Here is a 20,000-nt window from a genome sequence, read left to right as displayed (position 1 = left end):
GCGTGCTTTCGTCTTAGCTTCGTTGAGGTCCTTGAAGTCCTTGGCTGTTAGCGGCCTTGTGATTTCACCTTGTCCCCGCTTCGTCTGCGTGCTGTCGTCTTAGCTGCGTTGAGGTCCTTGAAGTCCTTTGCTGTTTGCGGCCTTGTGATTTCGCCTTGTCTCTGCTTCGTCTGCGTGCTGTCGTCTTAGCTTCGTTGAGGTCCTTGAAGTCCTTTGATGTTAGCGGCCTTGTGATTTCGCCTTGTCCCTGCTTCGTCTGCGTGCTGTTGTCTTATCTGCGTCGAGGTCCTTGAAGTCCTTCGCTGTTAGCGGCCTTGTGATTTCGCCTTGTCCCCGCTTCGTCTGCGTTCTGTCGTCTTAGCTTCGTTGAGGTCCTTGGCTGTTAGCGGCCTTGTGATTTCGCCTTGTCTCTGCTTCGTCTGCGTGCTGTCGTCTTATTTGCGTTGAGGTCCTTGAAGTCCATGGCTGTTAGCGGCCTTGGGATTTCGCCTTGTCCCTGCTTCGTCTGCGTGCTGTCGTCTTATCTGCGTTGAGGTCCTTGAAGTCCTTGGCTGTTCGCAGCCTTGTGATTTCGCTTTGTCCCCGCGTCGTCTGCGTACTTTCGTCTTAGCTTCGTTGAGGTCCTTGAAGTCCTTGGCTGTTAGCGGCCTTGTGATTTCGCCTTGTGTCCGCTTCGTCTGCGTGCTGTCGTCTTATTTGCGTTGAGGTCCTTGAAGTCCATGGCTGTTAGCGGCCTTGGGATTTCGCCTTGTCCCTGCTTCGTCTGCGTGCTGTCGTCTTATCTGCGTTGAGGTCCTTGAAGTCCTTGGCTCTTAGCGGCCTTGTGATTTCACCTTGTCTCTGCTTCGTATGCGTGCTGTCGTCTTATCTGCGTTGAGGTCCTTGAAGTCCTTGGCTGTTAGCGGCCTTGTGATTTCGCCTTGTCCCCGCTTCGTCTGCGTGCTGTCGTCTTAGCTGCGTTGAGGTCCTTGAAGTCCTTGACTGTTAGCGGCCTTGTGATTTCGCCTTGTCTCTGCTTCGTCTGCGTACTGTCGTCTTATCTGCGTTGAGGTCCTTGAAGTCCTTGGCTGTTAGCGGCCTTGTGATTTCACCTTGTCCCCGCTTTGTCTGCGTGCTGTCGTCTTATCTACGTTGAGGTCCTTGAAGTCCTTGGCCGTTAGCGGCCTTGTGATTTCGCCTTGTCCCCGCTTCGTGTGCGTGGTGTCGTCTTATCTGCGTTGAGGTCCTTGAAGTCCTTCGCTGTTAGCGGCCTTGTGATTTCGCCTCGTCTCCGCTTCGTCTGCGTGCTGTCGTCTTAGCTTCGTTGAGGTCCTTGAAGTCCTTGGCTGTTAGCGGCCTTGTGATTTCGCCTTGTCTCTGCTTCGTCTGCGTGCTCTCGTCTTATCTGCGTTGAGGTCCTTTAAGTCCTTTGCTGTTAGCGGCCTTGTGATTTCGCCTTGTCTCTGCTTCGTCTGCGTGCTCTCGTCTTATCTGCGTTGAGGTCCTTTAAGTCCTTTGCTGTTAGCGGGCTAAAACAAAGATGACATCTGTGGCTGAGGCCACAACTCAGACAAGAAGTTTTGTCCTTGCACAGATAGAAAACATGCAGCTTGAGCACAATAGCAACAGACTAAAGTTGTGTGATAATATATTTACATGATTATTCTAACACACACGCACATCCAACCATAATTGCATAAACTCTAGTCTTCCCCCCCCCGCTTTTATCTTTCAGACAACAGCCATAAACATGAGCTGTCCAAGAAAGGATTTGATGACCCAGCGTGCAAGGAGCAAGGAGAAGTCCAGAAAACCCCGGAGAAACCTAAAACTGGTGGCCACCAGGATGAGAAGCAAGAAACTGACGGTACAAACAAATCGACATTCCGACCTGTAAGATGATGTCACTTTTCCTCATTCAATACCTAATATGGGCATTTTCAATGTTTCCTGTTCTTGTGTCTTTAAAAAAATGCTCTCCCATACTGCCAGTGTCCTGTTGGCCAATCAGAAAAGAACTTCTAGAAAAAGGCACTAAAAATGAAAAACAAGAAATTAAAAGGTTTTAAATTTGAAACCCACACTCTAATGCAGGGGTGTCAGACTTATTTTAGACGAAAATCTATTCCCAAACAGGCCGGACTGGTAAAATCATGGCATGATAATAAAAAAAAAAAAATGAAGACAACTTCAAAAATAGTTTTTTTGTTTTACTTTGGCCACAAATAGAACAAGCATATATAGCGGCATAGCTCGGTTGGTAGAGTGGCCGTGCCAGCAACTTGAGGGTTGCAGGTTCGATTCCCGCTTCCGCCATCCAGGTCACTGCCATTGTGTCCTTGGGCAAGACACTTTACCCACCTGCTCCCAGTGCCACCCACACTGGTTTAAATGTAACTTAGATATTGGGTTTCACTATGTAAAGCGCTTTGAGTCACTAGAGAAAAGCGCTATATAAATATAATTCACTTCACATATTCTAAGAATCTAAATATAAAAACTAATTGGTTTCCAAAACCCCATGAACAACACAATGAACTTAGACTTTGAATGTATCCATCCCTCCATCCATTTTCTACCACTTATCCCTTTCGGGGTCGCCGGGTGGTGCTGGAGCCTATCTCAGCTATAATCGGGCGGAAGGCGGGGTACACCCTGGACAAGTCGCCACCCCATCACAGGGCCAACACAGATAGACAGACAACATTCACACTCACATTCACACACTAAGGACCATTTAGTGTTGCCAATCAGGTGGGAGGAAGCCGGAGTACCCGGAGGGAACCCACGCAGTCACGGAGAGGACATGCAAACTCCACACAGAAAGATCCCGAGCTCGGGATCGAACCCAGGACCTTTGTATTGTGAGGCAGACGCACTAACCCCTTAAATCCTTTTCAACCTATTTTCAATTGAATAGACCGCAAAGAAAATATGTTTAATGTTCAAACTGGAAAACTTAGTACATTTTTGCAAATATTAGCTCATTTGGAATTTGATGCCTGCAAACATGTTTCAAAAAAAGCTGTCACAAGTGGCAAAGAAGACTGAGAAAGTTGAGGAATGCTCATCAAACACTTATTTGGAACATGTCACAGGTGAACAGGCTAATTGGGAACATGTGGGTGCCATGATTGGGGATAAAAGCATCCATCCATCCATTTTCTTCCGCATATCCGAGGTCGGGTCGCGGGGGCCCGCAGCCTAAGTAAGGAAGCCCAGACTTCCCTCTCCCCAGCAATTTCGTCCAGCTCCTCCCGGGGGATCCCGAGGCGTTCCCAGGCCATCCGGGAGACAAAGTCTTCCCATTGTGTCCTGGGTCTTCCCCGTGGCTCTTAAATGCTGGACGTGCCCTAAACACCTCCCTAGGGAGGCGTTCGGGTGGCATCCTGACCAGATGCCCGAACCACCTCATCTGGCTCCTCTCAATGTGGAGGAGCAGCGGCTTTACTTTGAGTTCCTCCCGGATGGCAGAGCTTCTCACCCTATCTCTAAGGGAGAGACCCAAACTCATTTGGGCCGCTTGAACCCGTGATCTTGTCCTTTCGGTCATAACCCAAAGCTCATGACCATAGGTGAGGATGGGAACGTAGATCGACCGGTTGGTAAATTGAGAGCTTTGCCTTCCGGCTCAGTTCCTTCTTCACCACAACGGATCGATACAGCGTCCGCATTACTCCGCCCATCCACTCTTCCCTCACTGGTGAACAAGACTCCGAGGTACTTGAACTCCTCCACTTGAGGCAAGATCTCCTCCTCAACACAGAGATGGCACTCCAACCATGGACTCGGACTTCGAGGCGCTGATTCTCATTCCAGTCGCTTCAACCTCTGCTGCGAACCGATCCAGTGAGAGCTGAAAGTCCTGGCCAGATGAAGCCGTCAGGACCACATCATCTGCAAAAAGCAGAGACCTAATCCCGCGGCCACCAAACCGGAACCCCTCAACGCCTTGACTGCGCCTAGAAATTCTGTCCATAAAAGTTATGAACAGAATGGGTGACAAAGGACAGCCTTGGCAGAGTCCAACCCTCACTGGAAACGGGTCCGACTTACCGCCGGCAATGCGGACCAAGCTCTGGCACTGATACTACAGGGAGCGGACCACCACAATCGGACAGTCCGTTACCCCATACTCTCTGAGCACTCCCTACAGGACTTCCTGAAGGACACGGTCGAATGCCTTCTCCAAGTCCACAAAGCACATGTGGACTGGTTGGGCAAACTCCCATGCACCCTCAAGGACCTTGCCCAGAGTATGGAGCTGGTCCACAGTTCCAGGACCAAAACCACACTGTTTCTCCTATCGACTATCCGGCGTAGCCTCCTCTCCAGTACACCTGAATAGACCTAAAAATCATAACCAAAAAGGTTTTCCACTGTCAAAAGAGCACTGTCAAGTAGTTTTGTTGTACCCGATCCCTGGTATTTGTGTTGTTGTACCTCGATCACCTTGTTTTGTCAACACTGTTCAGGCCAGCCGTTCTTCGAGGCGGAACCAGCAGACCTGGTAAAGGGTGTGTGTATCCAGAACCTAGTCAAGGTGTTCGGCAGTAGCCCCAGACCTGCTGTGAACGGCCTCACCCTCAGCTTCTTTGAGAACCAGATCACTGCCTTCCTCGGGCACAACGGCGCCGGCAAAACCACCACCATGTACGTGTCACACCAATACCCTGCCCCCCAACCCCACACTGATAATATTTATTTACCCGACTCCTTTCTTTCTGTCTCCGAGGTCCATTCTGACGGGTATGTTCCCACCCACGTCAGGCACCGCCACCATTTACGGGAAAGACATCCGCACAGAAATGGACAGCATTCGCTCGTCTCTTGGAATGTGCCCACAGCACAACACCCTGTTTCAACAGTATGATATTTTTTTTTAATCAAATAGTGCAAGTCTTTTGCTTTCCAGCAAACTGTCTTTCTCTCCTCCGCCGACTCCAACTACCTGCCTCATCCTGGCTGCTGCTAATAAAGGCAATAAGATAACAAGGCCCACCTGGGCCATCTACGCACCTGTCGCGTAGATGCTGCTAATAAAAGCGACAGGTGATTAGATAACAAGGCCCACCTGGGCCATCTATGCACCTGTCGCTGTCTTCGAGGCCGGTCCTGGCACACTTTGTTCTGTGGCAGGTCCGCAGGCCACTCCCCCTTTTTTAATCCTATGAATAGGGGGGCTCTACGGCAGGGGTCGGGAACCTTTTTGGCTGAGAGAGCCATGAAAGCCAAATATTTCAAAAATGTATTTCCGTGAGAGCCATATCCTATTTTTTAACACTGAATACAACTAAATGTGTGCATTTTTAAGTAAAACCAACATTCTTAGAATATAATAAGTCTTTTATTATTTTTAATAACATTGTTATTCTGAAGCTAACCAATAATAAATCAAATGTCATGCCTGTTGATCACGTTTTTGTTTGTCTTTTGGACTCTTTAAGTTCCTGTTTTTTTTTTCCACTCCCTTGTCTGGTTTCCTTGGTTACTCATTTTGTCCACCTGTCTCTGGTGGACAAAATGCCCGCTCACCTGCTTCCCGAGCACTAATCAGAGGCAGTATTTAAGCTTGTCTTTGCCAGTCAGTCGTCAATGTGATCTTTTCTTGCTCTGTGCTGACTTGTTTCATGCCTTGCCATAGTTTCGTGCTTCATGCCATGCCAAGTAAGTTTTGTTTGATTAACGTTCATAGTCTGTTTATGCGTTAGCTTTGTTCCTTAGTCCAAGTTGTGCCTCCGCTGTGAGCAATTTTTGTTTGTATCTTTTTTTTAGTTTAAATTAAATCATGTTTTTACCTAAATGCCAAGTCCCGAGTAGTCCGTCTGCCTTCCTGGGGGCAACGACCCCCGCCCCCGTCGTGCCATAAAATACTTCTTACCATTAATGCGACTTCTTGAACAGGTGCGGTAGAAAAACGGACGGATGGATTTAAACGCATGAGAATGTTTTATATTTTGCACGTTATTTTTAGCACTGTGATTACCAGCGAAATTATTCATAATTATCGCGTTAAGCAATGTCAGCTAAGATTTATCAAAAGAGTCACATCTGGCTCTAGAGACATAGGTTCCCTACCCCAATTGCTTGAACCAAAACCTTTCCACTCTGATTCCGCCCAGCATGACTGTCGCTGAGCACATCCTCTTCCACTCGCTGCTGAAAGGCCGTCAGAAAGCAGAAGCCGAGCAAGAGGTGGAGGACATGCTGCAAGACTTGGGTCTCCCCCACAAACGAGACGAACTGACCCAGAATCTGTCGGGTTGGTCAGAACCGCCAAAACAACCGTGACTGGTATCAGGTTAGTGTCGATGTAAGTTTGATTTCCTTTTCCAGGAGGCATGCAGAGGAAGTTGTCAGTGGCGCTGGCGTTTGTTGGCGGTGCAAAGGTGGTGATCCTGGATGAACCCACATCCGGGGTGGACCCTTACTCCAGACGCTCCATCTGGGACCTGCTGCTCAAATATCGTACAGGTGACAGCCTGCAGATTTATTTGTGCCCTCTCGAAAAGATTGGACGCTATCAGTTCTACTTAAGGTCCGAATACCGTATTTTCCGGACCGTAGGGCAAAACCGGATTATAAGGCGCGCTGCCGATGAGCGGGTCTATCCATACATCCATTTTTCTACCGCTTATTCCCTTTTGGCGCCTATCTCAGCTACAATCGGGCGGAAGGCGGGGTACACCCTGGACAAGTCGCCACCTCATCGCAGGGCCAACACAGACAACATTCACACACTAGGGACCATTTAGTGTTGCCAATCAACCTATCCCCAGGTGCATGTCTTTGGAGGTGGGAGGGGCCTATCCCCAGGTGCTTGTGTTTGGAGGTGGGAGGGGCCTATCCCCAGGTGCATGTCTTTGGAGGTGGGAGGGGCCTATCCCCAGGTGCTTGTGTTTGGAGGTGGGAGGGGCCTATCCCCAGGTGCATGTCTTTGGAGGTGGGAGGGGCCTATCCCCAGGTGCATGTGTTTGGAGGTGGGAGGGGCCTATCCCCAGGTGCATGTGTTTGGAGGTGGGAGGGGCCTATCCCCAGGTGCATGTGTTTGGAGGTGGGAGGGGCCTATCCCCAGGTGCATGTCTTTGGAGGTGGGAGGGGCCTATCCCCAGGTGCATGCGTTTGGAGGTGGGAGGGGCCTATCCCCAGGTGCTTGTGTTTGGAGGTGGGAGGGGCCTATCCCCAGGTGCATGTGTTTGGAGGTGGGAGGGGCCTATCCCCAGGTGCATGTCTTTGGAGGTGGGAGGGGCCTATCCCCAGGTGCATGTCTTTGGAGGTGGGAGGGGCCTATCCCCAGGTGCATGTCTTTGGAGGTGGGAGGGGCCTATCCCCAGGTGCATGTCTTTGGAGGTGGGAGGGGCCTATCCCCAGGTGCATGTGTTTGGAGGTGGGAGGGGCCTATCCCCAGGTGCATGTCTTTGGAAGTGGGAGGGGCCTATCCCCAGGTGCATGTCTTTGGAGGTGGGAGGAGCCTATCCCCGGGTGCATGTCTTTGGAGGTGGGAGGGGCCTATCCCCAGGTGCATGTGTTTGGAGGTGGGAGGGGCCTATCCCCAGGTGCATGTGTTTGGAGGTGGGAGGGGCCTATCCCCAGGTGCATGTGTTTGGAGGTGGGAGGGGCCTATCCCCAGGTACATGTGTTTGGAGGTGGGAGGGGCCTATCCCCAGGTGCATGTCTTTGGAGGTGGGAGGGGCCTATCCCCAGGTGCATGCGTTTGGAGGTGGGAGGGGCCTATCCCCAGGTGCTTGTGTTTGGAGGTGGGAGGGGCCTATCCCCAGGTGCATGTGTTTGGAGGTGGGAGGGGCCTATCCCCAGGTGCATGTCTTTGGAGGTGGGAGGAGCCTATCCCCGGGTGCATGTCTTTGGAGGTGGGAGGGGCCTATCCCCGGGTGCATGTCTTTGGAGGTGGGAGGGGCCAACCCCAGGTGCATGTCTTTGGAGGTGGGAGGGGCCTATCCCCAGGTGCATGTGTTTGGAGGTGGGAGGGGCCTATCCCCAGGTGCATGTCTTTGGAAGTGGGAGGGGCCTATCCCCAGGTGCATGTCTTTGGAGGTGGGAGGAAGCCGGAGTACCCGGAGGCAACCCACGCATTCACGGGGAGAACATGCAAACTCCACACAGAAAGATCCCGAGCCTGGATTTGAACCCAGGACTGCGGGACCTTCGTATTGTGCGGCAGACGCACTAACCCCTCTTCCACCGTGAAGCCCTGAGCGGGTCTATTCAAGTTTATTTTCATACCCAAAGGGGTCGTATCATCACTTTTTTTGTACACTTCCTTGTGGTCCACATAACATGTAAAGGTGGGGTGGTGACCATGGTCTGATGACCTCCTGTGATAGTGTTTACTCACTTGGCTCCTCTGTACTCGGCCATAGAGTTGCAAATGTGCGTGTTCGGCATCTGTGTCCTTGCGTATCGGGATATTGTTTTTTCTCGTTGCATTTCTGGCGACCAATGCAGATCTCATCCCGGTTCCAGGTTGTACAGTCATCATGTCCACCCACCACATGGACGAGGCCGACTTGCTGAGTGACCGGGTGGCCATCATCTCTCAGGGGCGCCTCCACTGCTGCGGCTCCCCCATCTTTCTCAAGAACTGTTTCGGCGCCGGCTTCTACCTCACGCTGGTGCGAAGGATGAAGTACGCCACTCCGAAGACCGCCGACCCTCAGGCTGTACGTTTTGGAACAAGTGTGTCGGTCTTGAAATGCGTTTTGGTTCAATCCAAGTAACACTCGGTTTTGCAGGATGCTGAGGCCTGTACCAAGACTTGCTCCTGTTTGTGCGCCAAGTGTTTGAAGCTTGACGCCGACCGAGAGGAAACGCCGACTCCGGACAAACACATGGACGGTAAAGTCTGATTTTCTTAGACCAAGAGCCACGTTTGTTACTGTTATCGCAAAAAGCCGCGTTGTGCACTCGGTGGCCTAGTGGTTAGAAAGTCCGCCTTGAGATTGGTAGGTTGTGAGTTGAAACCCCGGCCGAGTCATACCAAAGACTATAAAAACCGGAGCCGTTACCTCCCTGCTTGGGACCCAGTATCAAGGGTTGGAATTGGGGGCATAAACGGTAAACGGGTTGTTCTTGCATAGCGCTTTTGTACCTTGTTTTTTAAAGGGGAACATTATTACAATTTCAAAAGGGTTAAAAACAATAAAAATCAGTTCCCAGTGGCTTGTTGTATTTTTGGATTTTTTTTTTTAAATTTTACCGGTCCCCGAATATCCCTAAAAAAAGCTTTAAAGTGCCTTATTTTCGCTATCTTCGAAACCACTATCCATTTCCCTGTGACGTCACACAGTGCTGCCAATGTAAACAAACAACGGCGAATACCACAGCAAGATATAGCGACATTAGCTCGGATTCGGACTCGGATTTCAGCGACTTAAGCGATTTAACAGATTACGCATGTATTGAAACAGATGGTTGGAGTATGAAAGTATTGAAGAAGAAACTGAAGCTATTGACGCTATTCATAGCCATAGCATGGCCGAATAGCTGCGTTAGCATCGCCGGTAAAATGTGCGGACCAAACGATCAGAACTTTGGCATCTCGTGACACTGGAGCAACTTAAATCCGTCGATTGGTAAGTGTTTGTTTCGCATTAAATGTGGGTGGAAGGAAACGTAAAATAGTTGCAAATGCATCTGCAGGTTATCCATACATCTCTGTGCCACGTCTGCTTTAGCACCGCCGGTAAATAGCATTTTAGCATCGATTAGCGTAGCATGTTAGCATCGATTAGCTGGCAGTCAACATCAACAAAACTCACCTTTGTGAATTCGTTGACTTCATGGTTGCAAATGCATCTGCATGTTATCCATACATCTCTGTGCCATGTCTGCTTTAGCACCGCCGGTAAATAGCATGTTAGCATCGATTAGCTGGCAGTCAACTTCAACAAAACTCACCTTTGTGAATTCGTTGACTTTATAGTTGCAAATGCATCTGCAGGTTATCCATACATCTCTGTGCCATGTCTGCTTTAGCACCGCCGGTAAATAGCATGTTAGCGTCGATTAGCGTATCAAGTTAGCATCGATTAGCTGGCAGTCAACATCAACAAAACTCACCTTTGTGAGTTTGATGACTTTATAGTTGCAAATGCATCTGCAGGTTATCCATACATCTCTGTGCCATGTCTGTTTTAGCACCGCCGGTAAATAGCATGTTAGCATCGATTAGCGTAGCATGTTCGCATCGATTAGCTGGCAGTCACGCTGCAACCAAATATGTCTGATTAGCACATAAGTCAACATCAACAAAACTCACCTTTGGGAATTCGTTGATTTTATCGTTGCAAATGCATCTGCAGGTTATCCATACATCTCTGTGCCATGTCTGCTTTAGCACCGCCGGTAAATAGCATGTTAGCATCGATTAGCGTAGCATGTTAGCATCGATTAGCTGGCAGTCAACATCAACAAAACTCACCTTTGTGAATTCGTTGAATTTATAGTTGCAAATGCATCTGCAGGTTATCCATACATCTTTGTGCCATGTCTGCTTTAGCACCGCCGGTAAATAGCATGTTAGCATCGATTGGCGTATCATGCTAGCATCGATTAGCTGGCAGTCAACATCAACAAAACTCACCTTTGTGAATTCGTTGACTTTATAGTTGCAAATGCATCTGCAGGTTATCCATACATCTCTGTGCCATGTCTGCTTTAGCATCGCCGGTAAATAGCATGTTAGCGTCGATTAGCGTAGCATGTTCGCATCGATTAGCTGGCAGTCACGCCGCAACCAAATATGTCTGATTAGCACATAAGTCAACGTCAACAAAACTCACCTTTGTGAATTTGTTGACTTTATAGTTGCAAATGCATCTGCAGGTTATCCATACATCTCTGTGCCATGTCCAGGAACCCTCAGGTTGCTCGCGAGGCCGCTCTCCCAACCGTGCCACGCCGTTCCTACTTCTATGTGAGCGCTAAGAGTATCTAATGATAGAAAAGCGCGATATAAAATCTAATCCATTATTATTATTGTTATAGTGGGTTTCACTCTGTAAAAACGCTTTGAGTCACTAGAGAAAAGCGCTATATAAATATAATTCACTTCACATTGTAGCTCGTTTGTACGTGGTAACGGGTTTATATTGCCCATCCAATTCGAAGCTGCAGTATTACCACAACCGGAGATTAGGCTTTGTAACCATATTTTGTTCCACCTCATTTGAGTTACTTTGCAGCACTATTTACTGTCTTCTGTCTCCCTTATACTTTGATGACGGCACATTTTTAAAAAATAGGATCGAACCAGGAACCCTCAGGTTGCTGGCGAGTCCACTCTCCCAACCGTGCCACGCCGTTCCCACTTCTCTGTGAGCGCTTTTGAGTATCTTATGATAGAAAAGCGCGATACAAAATCTAATCCATTATTATTATTGTTATAGTGGGTTTCACTATGTAAAAGCGCTTTGAGTCAGCAGAGAAAAGCGCTATATAAATATAATTCACTTCACATTGTAGCTCGTTTGTACGTGGTAACGGGTGTTTATTGCCCATCCAATTCGAGGCTGCAGTATTACCACAACGAAAGATTTGGCTTAGTAACCATATTTTGTTCCACCTCATTTGAGTTACTTTGCAGCACTATTTACTGTCTTCTGTCTCCCTTATACTTTGATGATGGCAAATTTTTAAAAAATAGGATCGAACCAGGAACCCTCAGGTTGCTGGCGAGTCCACTCTCCCAACCGTGCCACGCCGTTCCTACTTCTTTGTGAGCGCTTTTGAGTATCTTCTGATAGAAAAGCGCGATACAAAATCTAATCCATTATTATTATTGTTGTAGTGGGTTTCACTATGTAAAAGCGCTTTGAGTCACTAGAGAAAAGCGCTATATAAATATAATTCACTTCACATTGTAGCTCGTTTGTACGTGGTAACGGGCGTATATTGCCCATCCAATTCGAAGCTGCAGTATTACCTCAACCGGAAATTTGGCTTTGTAACCATATTTTGTTCCACCTCATTTGAGTTACTTTCGTGCACTATTTACTGTCTTCTGTCTCCCTTATACTTTGATGACGGCACATTTTAAAAAAATAGGATCGAACCAGGAACCCTCAGGTTGCTGGCGAGGCCGCTCTCCCAACCGTGCCACGCCGTTCCTACTTCTCTGTGAGCGCTAAGAGTATCTAATAATAGAAAAGCGCCATTTAAAATCTAATCCATTATTATTATTGTTATAGTGGGTTTCACTATGTAAACATGCTTTGAGTCAGTAGAGAAAAGCGCTATATAACTATAATTCACTTCACATTTTAGCTCGTCTGTACGTGGTAACGGGTGTTTATTGCCCATCCAATTTGAAGCTGCAGTATTACCACAACCGGAGATTTGGCTTTGTAACCATATTTTGTTCCACCTCATTTAAGTTACATTGCAGCATTATTTACTATCTTCTGTCTCCCTTATACTTTGATGACGGTACATTTAACAAAGAAAAAAAAAAAGGAGAAACCCGAGTGTAACATCAGCCCGTGTCTGGCATCTCCAGGTAACATTGAACGCATCACCGCCCTGGTGCATCATCACGTGCCGCAAGCCCGCCTGATCGAGGCCATCGGCCAGGAGATGACCTACCTGCTCCCAAGTCACGACTTCCAACCCCGGGCCTACGCCAGCCTGTTCAGGGAGCTGGAGGAGACCTTGGAGGACATCGGCCTCAGCAGCTTCGGCGTGTCTGACACGTCGCTGGAAGAGGTGGGTTTTACTGTGTGAAAAGCACGCATGCCCTCATCTACAGTACTTCCATGTCTACGGGGGCCTAAATGGAACAAAATGTATTAAATAAATACATCTTTAAATAAGTTTAAAAAAAAATACATTTAAATAAGTTGTCACTGAGGCGATTTTTACCACTGTGTTACATGGCCTTTCCTTTTAACAACACTCAGTAAAGGTTTGGGAACTGAGAAAACACATTTTTGAAGCTTCTCCGGTGGAATTCTTCCCCATTCTTGCTTGATGTTCAGCTTAAGTTGTTCAACAGTCCAGGGTCTCCATTCCGGCTTCATAATGCGGCGTACATTTTCAATGGGAGACAGGTCTGGACTACAAGCAGGCCAGTCTAGTACCCGCACTCTGTTGTAACATGTGGCTTGGCATTGTCTTGCTGAAATAATCAGGGGCGTCCATGACCTGTATGTACCTTTCAGCATTAATGGTGCTTTCACTGATGTCTAAGTTACCCACGCCTTGGGCACTAATACACCCCCATACCATCACACATGCTGGCTTTTCAACTTTGCGCCTATAACAATCCGGATGGTTCTTTTCCTCTTTGCTCCAGAGGACGAAACAGCCACAGTTTCCAAAAACAATTTGAAATGTGGACCACAGAACACTTTTCCACTTTGCATCAGTCCAATTTAGATGAGCTCTGGCCCAGCGAAGCCGACGGCATTTCTGGGTGTTGTTGATAAACAGCTCTGACTTTGCATAGTAAATAAATAAATGGGTTGTACTTGTATAGCGCTTTTCTACCTTCAAGGTACTCAAAGCGCTTTGACACTACTTCCACATTCACCCATTCACACACACATTCACACACTGATGAAGGGAGCTGCCATGCAAGGCGCCAACCAGCACCCATCAGGAGCAAGGGTGAAGTGTCTTGCTCAGGACACAACGGACGTAACGAGGTTGGTACTAGGTGGGAATTGAACCAGGGACGCTCGGGTTGCGCATGGCCACTCTCCCCACTGCGCCACGCCGTAGTAGAGTTTTAAGTTGCACTTACAGATGTAGCGACCAACTGTAGTTACCGACAGTGGTTTTCTGAAGTGGTCCCTGGCCCGTGTGGTGATATCCTTTACACACCGATGTCGCTTTTTGATGCAGTGCTGCCTGAGGGATCGAAGGTTCGTAATATCGTGACTTACGTGTAGGGATTTCACTAGATTCTTTGGACCTTTTGATGATATTACAAACGGTGGATGGTGAAATCCTGTAATTCCTTGCAATAGCTGGTTGAGAAATGTTGTTCTTAAACTGTTTGCTCACGCATTTGTTGACAAAGTGGTGACCCTCGCCCCGTCCTTGTTTGTGAATTTCACGGAAGCTGCTTTTATACCTAATCATGGCACCCACCAGTCCATGGTTCTCGCCCGGAAAAGCGTGGAATGCCATCTCCGGGTTGGGGAGGAGACCCTGCCCCAAGTGGAGGAGTTCAAGTACCTAAGAGTCTTGTTCACGAGTGGGGGAAGAGTGGATCGTGAGATCGACAGGCGGATCGGTGCGGCGTCTTCAGTAATGCGGACGCTGTACCGATCCGTTGTGGTGAAGAAGGAGCTGAGCCGGAAGGCAACGCTCTCAATTTTCCGGTCGATCTACGTTCCCATCCTCACCTATGGTCATGAGCTTTGGGTCATGACCCAAAGGATAAGATCACGGGTACAAGCGGCCCAAATGAGTTTCCCTTAGAGATAGGGTGAGAAGCTCTGCCATCCGGGAGGAACTCAAAGTAAAGCCGCTGCTCCTTCACATGGAGAGGAGCCAGATGAGGTGGTTCGGGCATCTGGTCAGGATGCCACCCGAACGCCTCCCGTCCAACCGGTAGGAGGCCACGGGGAAGACCCAGGACACGTTGGGAAGACTATGTCTCCCGGCTGGCCTGGGAACGCCTCGGGATCCCCCGGGAAGAGCTAGACGAAGTGGCTGGGGAGAGGGAAGTCTGGGTTTCCCTGCCTAGGCTGTTGCCCCCGCGACCTGACCTCGGATAAGCGGAAGAAGATGGTTGGATGGCACCCACCAGTTCCCAATTAGCCCGTTCACCTGCGAGATGTTCCACATAAGCGTTTGATGAGCATTCCTCGACTTTCTCAGTCTTTTTTGCCACTTGTGCCAGCTTTTTTTGAGACTTGTCGCAGGCATCACATTCCTAATGAGCTAATATTTGCAAAAAATAACAACGTCTTCCAGTTTGAATGTTAAGTGTGTTGTCTTTGCAGTCTGTTCAATTGAATATAGTGTTGTTATTTTTGCCCGTAAAAGACTAATTCTCAGTAGGTTGTGGAAAAATTGCAAGACTCGTTACAGATTCCAATGCTGTTTTTTAAGGCTATTTTTGTGTGTTTTCTTGCAGATTTTCCTCAAAGTAACAGCTGATGGCCACGCAAGCAACAAGAAAAGCGTTCCAGGTAACCAGCATAGATAGATTCATTTTCTTTGACTGTGTTTATGTCTTCCCTGACACATTGTCTGCCTCTCTCAGACAATAAATCCCTTCAGCAGAACTCTCGAGCGAGTCTCTGTGGATTCAACCGAGTGGCAATTGCCATGGAGCCACCTGAAGGTAGCGCCATGCTGCAGCTGCTCCTAGCAAATTTAAATTAAAGCTGCAAGCAGCGATGGACGGGACCGACTTTTGCTGCCTTTACCCTTTCAACATATCTTTACCTGCACATTACCTACCTTCCCTGCATCCTGGGGTCACACTGCTGCTTCTTTCTGTCACCCATACACGCTGGTGCTTCCTGCCATCACCCAGATGACATATCTTTACCTGCACATGACCTACCTTCTCTGTATCCTGGTGTCCAACTAGTGCCTCCTTCTTTCACCCAGTCAACATATCTTTACCCGCACAGTACCTACCTTCTCTGCGTTGTGTGGTCACGCTGGTGCTTCCTGCTTTTAAGCGCCCATCTTGAGACGGCAGCAGCGCAGCAGTTCTTTGAAGGCTCGTAAAATCAAAACCGGAGCAGTTATTTAAGTTTTTAATCGGAAGGCTTCACTCTCTCTCCTGCGCGAGTTTGAAAACGACACAACAAACGCGCTCAGAGGAGATAATGTTTGAAAAAAGGTGACGGGTTTTTACAAAACTTTTTTTTTGAAGGGGTAATTGCCAACTTCCTGTTTATTTTTGCTGAGTGATGCCAATTATTAAGATGTAGGTCTAAGTGAGACCTACATAGAGGTTTTTGTTTCATGTCTGTACGACGTTCCTACCGGAAGTTACAAGCAGTTTTGTCTGAGTTTTCTTCCTAGGAGCAGTTTTGTCTTGCTGAATGATGTCAATTATTAAGATGTAGGTCTAAGTGAGACCTACATAGAGGTTTTTGTTTCATGTCTCTACGACATTCCTACCGGAAGTTACAAGCAGTTTTGTCTGAGTTTTCTTCCTAGGAGCAGTTTTGTCTGTGTTTTTTTCCTAGGGGGCGTTAGAGCGCAATTTTGAGTTTTGTTTTTTTTGTTTTTTTATTAGATCGCAATTTTTGCCAGTCCTGATGTTTGTGTCCAGTTTGGTGAGTTTTGAAGCATTTTAAGGGGGTCAAATTACAGCTCAAAGAGGCAAAAATGACATTTTTTAGGAAACTTTTGTTTTGAAGGGGTTTTTGCCAACTTCCTGTTGATTTTTGCAGAAGGAAGTCAGTGTATGAAATCTAGGTCTAAGTCAGACCTACATAGAGGTTTTTGTTTCATGTCTCTACAAGCAGTTTTGTCTGTGTTTTCTTTGTATGAGCAGTTTTGTCTGTGTTTTATTCCTAGGGGGCGCTAGAGCGCAATTTAGAGTTTTTTTTTATTTTATTTTTTATTAAATCGCAATTTTCGCCAGTGCTGATGTTTGTGTCCAGTTTGGTGAGTTTTGAAGCATTTTAAGGGGTTCAAATTACAGCTCAAAGAGGCAAAAAAGACATTTTTTAGGAAACTTTTGTTTTGAAGGGGTTTTTGCCAACTTCCTGTTGATTTTTGCAGAAGGAAGTCAGTGTATGAAATCTAGGTCTAAGTCAGACCTACATAGAGGTTTTTGTTTCATGTCTCTACAAGCAGTTTTGTCTGTTTTCTTTGTATGAGCAGTTTTGTCTGTGTTTTATTCCTAGGGGGCGCTAGAGCGCAATTTTGAGTTTTGGGTTGTTGTTTTTTTTATTATTAGATCGCAATTTTCGCCAGTCCTGATGTTTGTGTCCAGTTTGGTGAGTTTTGAAGCATTTTAAGGGGGTCAAATTACAGCTCAAAGAGGCAAAAATGACATTTTTTAGGAAACTTTTGTTTTGAAGGGGTTTTTGCCAACTTCCTGTTGATTTTTGCAGAAGGAAGTCAGTGTATGAAATCTAGGTCTAAGTCAGACCTACATAGAGGTTTTTGTTTCATGTCTCTACGAGCAGTTTTGTCTGTGTTTTCTTTGTATGAGCAGTTTTGTCTGTGTTTTATTCCTAGGGGGCGCTAGAGCGCAATTTAGAGTTTTTTTTAATTTTATTTTTTATTAAATCGCAATTTTCGCCAGTGCTGATGTTTGTGTCCAGTTTGGTGAGTTTTGAAGCATTTTAAGGGGGTCATATTACAGCTCAAAGAGGCAAAAATTACATTTTTTAGGAAACTTTTGTTTTGAAGGGGTTTTTGCCAACTTCCTGTTGATTTTTGCAGAAGGAAGTCAGTGTATGAAATCTAGGTCTAAGTCAGACCTACATAGAGGTTTTTGTTTCATGTCTCTACAAGCAGTTTTGTCTGTTTTCTTTGTATGAGCAGTTTTGTCTGTGTTTTATTCCTAGGGGGCGCTAGAGCGCAATTTTGAGTTTTGGGTTGTTGTTTTTTTTATTATTAGATCGCAATTTTCGCCAATCCTGATGTTTGTGTCCAGTTTGGTGAGTTTTGAAGCATTTTAAGGGGGTCAAATTACAGCTCAAAGAGGCAAAAAAGACATTTTTTAGGAAACTTTTGTTTTGAAGGGGTTTTTTGCCAACTTCCTGTTGATTTTTCCAGAAGGAAGTCCGTGTATGAAATCTAAGTCTAAGTCAGACCTACATAGATGTTTTTGTTTCATGTCTCTATGACATTCCTTACGGAAGTTACAAGCAGTTTTGTCTGTGTTTTTCCTAGAGGGCGCTAGAGCGCAATTTTGAGTTTTTTTTTTTTTTTTTTTTTATTAGATCGCAATTTTCGCCAGTCCTGATGTTTGTGTCCAGTTTGGTGAGTTTTGAAGAATTTTAAGGGGGTCAAATTACAGCTCAAAGAGGCAAAAATGACATTTTTTAAGAAACTTTTGCTTTGAAGGGGTTTTTACCAACTTCCTGTTGATTTTTGCAGAAGGAAATCAGTGTATGAAATCTAGGTCTAAGTCAGACCTACATAGAGGTTTTTGTTTCATGTCTCTACGACATTCCTTACGGAAGTTACAAGCAGTTTTGTCTGTGTTTTTTCCTAGAGGGCGCTAGAGCGCAATTTTGAGTTTTGGTTGTTTTTGTTTTTTTTATTAGATCGCAATTTTTGCCATTCCTGATGTTTGTGTCCAGTTTGGTGAGTTTTGAAGCATTTTAAGGGGGTCAAATTACAGCTCAAAGAGGCAAAAAAGACATTTTTTAGGAAACTTTTGTTTTGAAGGGGTTTTTGCCAACTTCCTGTTGATTTTTCTAGAAGGAAGTCCGTGTATGAAATCTAAGTCTAAGTCAGACCTACATAGATGTTTTTGTTTCATGTCTCTATGACATTCCTTACGGAAGTTACAAGCAGTTTTGTTTGTGTTCTTTCCTAGAGGGCGCTAGAGCGCAATTTTGAGTTTTTTTTTTTAATTTTTTTATTAGATGGCAATTTTTGCCCGTCCTGATATGTGTGTAAAATTTGGTGAGTTTTGAAGCATGTTAAGGGGGTCAAATTACAGCTCAATGAGGCGGCGGAATAATAATAATAAAACCGTAGAAATACAAAAGGGACATTCGGTCCCTAAAAAGCATTTTTTTTAAATATATTTTTGTATATTTAGTAGGAATCCTGCTGCAGCTTTGGCCTGAACGTTTCCATATCAACGCTGACTAAAAAAACCAAAAACGTGTTACGTCACTCCTCATTTGTCCTGTGTCCAGGGTCAGACGGGCCTCCGCCCACCGCCGACCCGTGTAAAGGTCCGGAAGGGGGGCGAGGGTCCTACCAGGTCCGAGGTCTTTGCCTGGCCATCAAACAGTTCTTGGCACTGCTGATCAAGAGGCTGCATCACACCGCTCGCTCCTGCAAAGACTTCTTCGCTCAGGTATTCTTCCTTGTTGCCACTTTGAGGACTATTTGATGGGGAAGATAAACTGTGCATCGATCTGGTTGCATATTGAGAAAATATCATTTTAAATGTTGTTTAAAGTATAATTGGTTTCCTGTCCCCACTTTTGAAAATTTGACTTTAATTATATATATATATATGAGGTGTTATGGATGCCCAGGATGCTTCAATAGCGGCCTTTAGCTTATTTGCATTATTGGGCCTGGTGTCCTTCATTTTCCAGCATGATCTGGCACCTGCCCAAAGTGCCAAAACCAGCAGTGACCATGGCATTACTGTCCTCCATTGGCCTGCCAACTCCCCTGACCTGATACCCTATAGAGAATTTGTGGGTTATTGTGAAGAAGAAGCTGAAAGACGCCAGACCCAATAATGCAAATGAGCTAAAGGCCGCTATTGAAGCATCCTGGGCATCCATAACATATATATATATATATATATATATATATATATATATATGACAAATCTAAGTCAAAGACTACATCTGACCAGTCTAAGGCTAGATCGGACCAATTTAATTTAAGTCTAAAACTAGATTGGCTCAATCTAATTCAAAGACTACATCCGACCAATCTAAGTCTAAGACTCAATCTGACCAATCTAAGTGTAAGACTAGATCTGACCCTCTAAGTCAAAGACTAGATCTGACCAATCTTAGTCTTAGACTAGATCTGACCAATATAAGTCTAAGACTAGATCTGACCCTGTAAATCTAAGACTAGATCTGACCATCTAAGTGTAAGACTAGATCTGACCCTCTAAGTCTAAGACTAGATCTGATCAATCTAAGTCTAAGACTAGATCTGATCAATGTAAGTCGAAGACTAGATCTGACCAATCTAAGCCTATGAGCTTGAACTGATGAAGTCTACCCGGATCAGAACACAAAACGTCTTCCAAGACAAACCAAACAGTCCAGTTGGGATGGATTGAATACCCAGAGACTACAAAGACCTGGATGACTGAGAACGACAAAGACCTGGATGACTGAGAACTACAAAGACCTGGCTGACTG

General features: G+C 46.3%; 1 protein-coding gene across 5 annotated transcripts in view; it reads left to right on the top strand.

The window, feature by feature from the left end:
- Window positions 1-20,000, top strand: part of LOC133569755 (retinal-specific phospholipid-transporting ATPase ABCA4-like) — a 170,282-nt gene that overhangs the window by 92,253 nt on the left and 58,029 nt on the right. For 4 of the 5 annotated variants that reach the window (XR_009809877.1, XM_061922331.1, XM_061922329.1 and 1 more), the window contains 11 exons: window positions 1,715-1,846; window positions 4,455-4,632; window positions 4,715-4,846; window positions 6,102-6,241; window positions 6,316-6,453; window positions 8,461-8,657; window positions 8,730-8,832; window positions 12,494-12,699; window positions 15,083-15,137; window positions 15,212-15,292; window positions 18,798-18,961. Coding sequence is in view for 4 of the 5 variants with exons in the window: in XM_061922331.1 (XP_061778315.1) it covers window positions 1,715-1,846; window positions 4,455-4,632; window positions 4,715-4,846; window positions 6,102-6,241; window positions 6,316-6,453; window positions 8,461-8,657; window positions 8,730-8,832; window positions 12,494-12,699; window positions 15,083-15,137; window positions 15,212-15,292; window positions 18,798-18,961 (1,526 nt within the window). In the remaining variant the exon portion in view is untranslated. The remainder of the gene's footprint in view (window positions 1-1,714; window positions 1,847-4,454; window positions 4,633-4,714; window positions 4,847-6,101; window positions 6,242-6,315; window positions 6,454-8,460; window positions 8,658-8,729; window positions 8,833-12,493; window positions 12,700-15,082; window positions 15,138-15,211; window positions 15,293-18,797; window positions 18,962-20,000) is intronic. The other variant, XM_061922332.1, reaches the window with a different exon arrangement.

Source organism: Nerophis ophidion, linkage group LG15 (assembly GCF_033978795.1).
Source record: "Nerophis ophidion isolate RoL-2023_Sa linkage group LG15, RoL_Noph_v1.0, whole genome shotgun sequence".
NCBI classification, from domain to species: Eukaryota; Metazoa; Chordata; class Actinopteri; order Syngnathiformes; family Syngnathidae; genus Nerophis; species Nerophis ophidion.
This window is presented reverse-complemented; position numbering and strand designations above follow the sequence as displayed.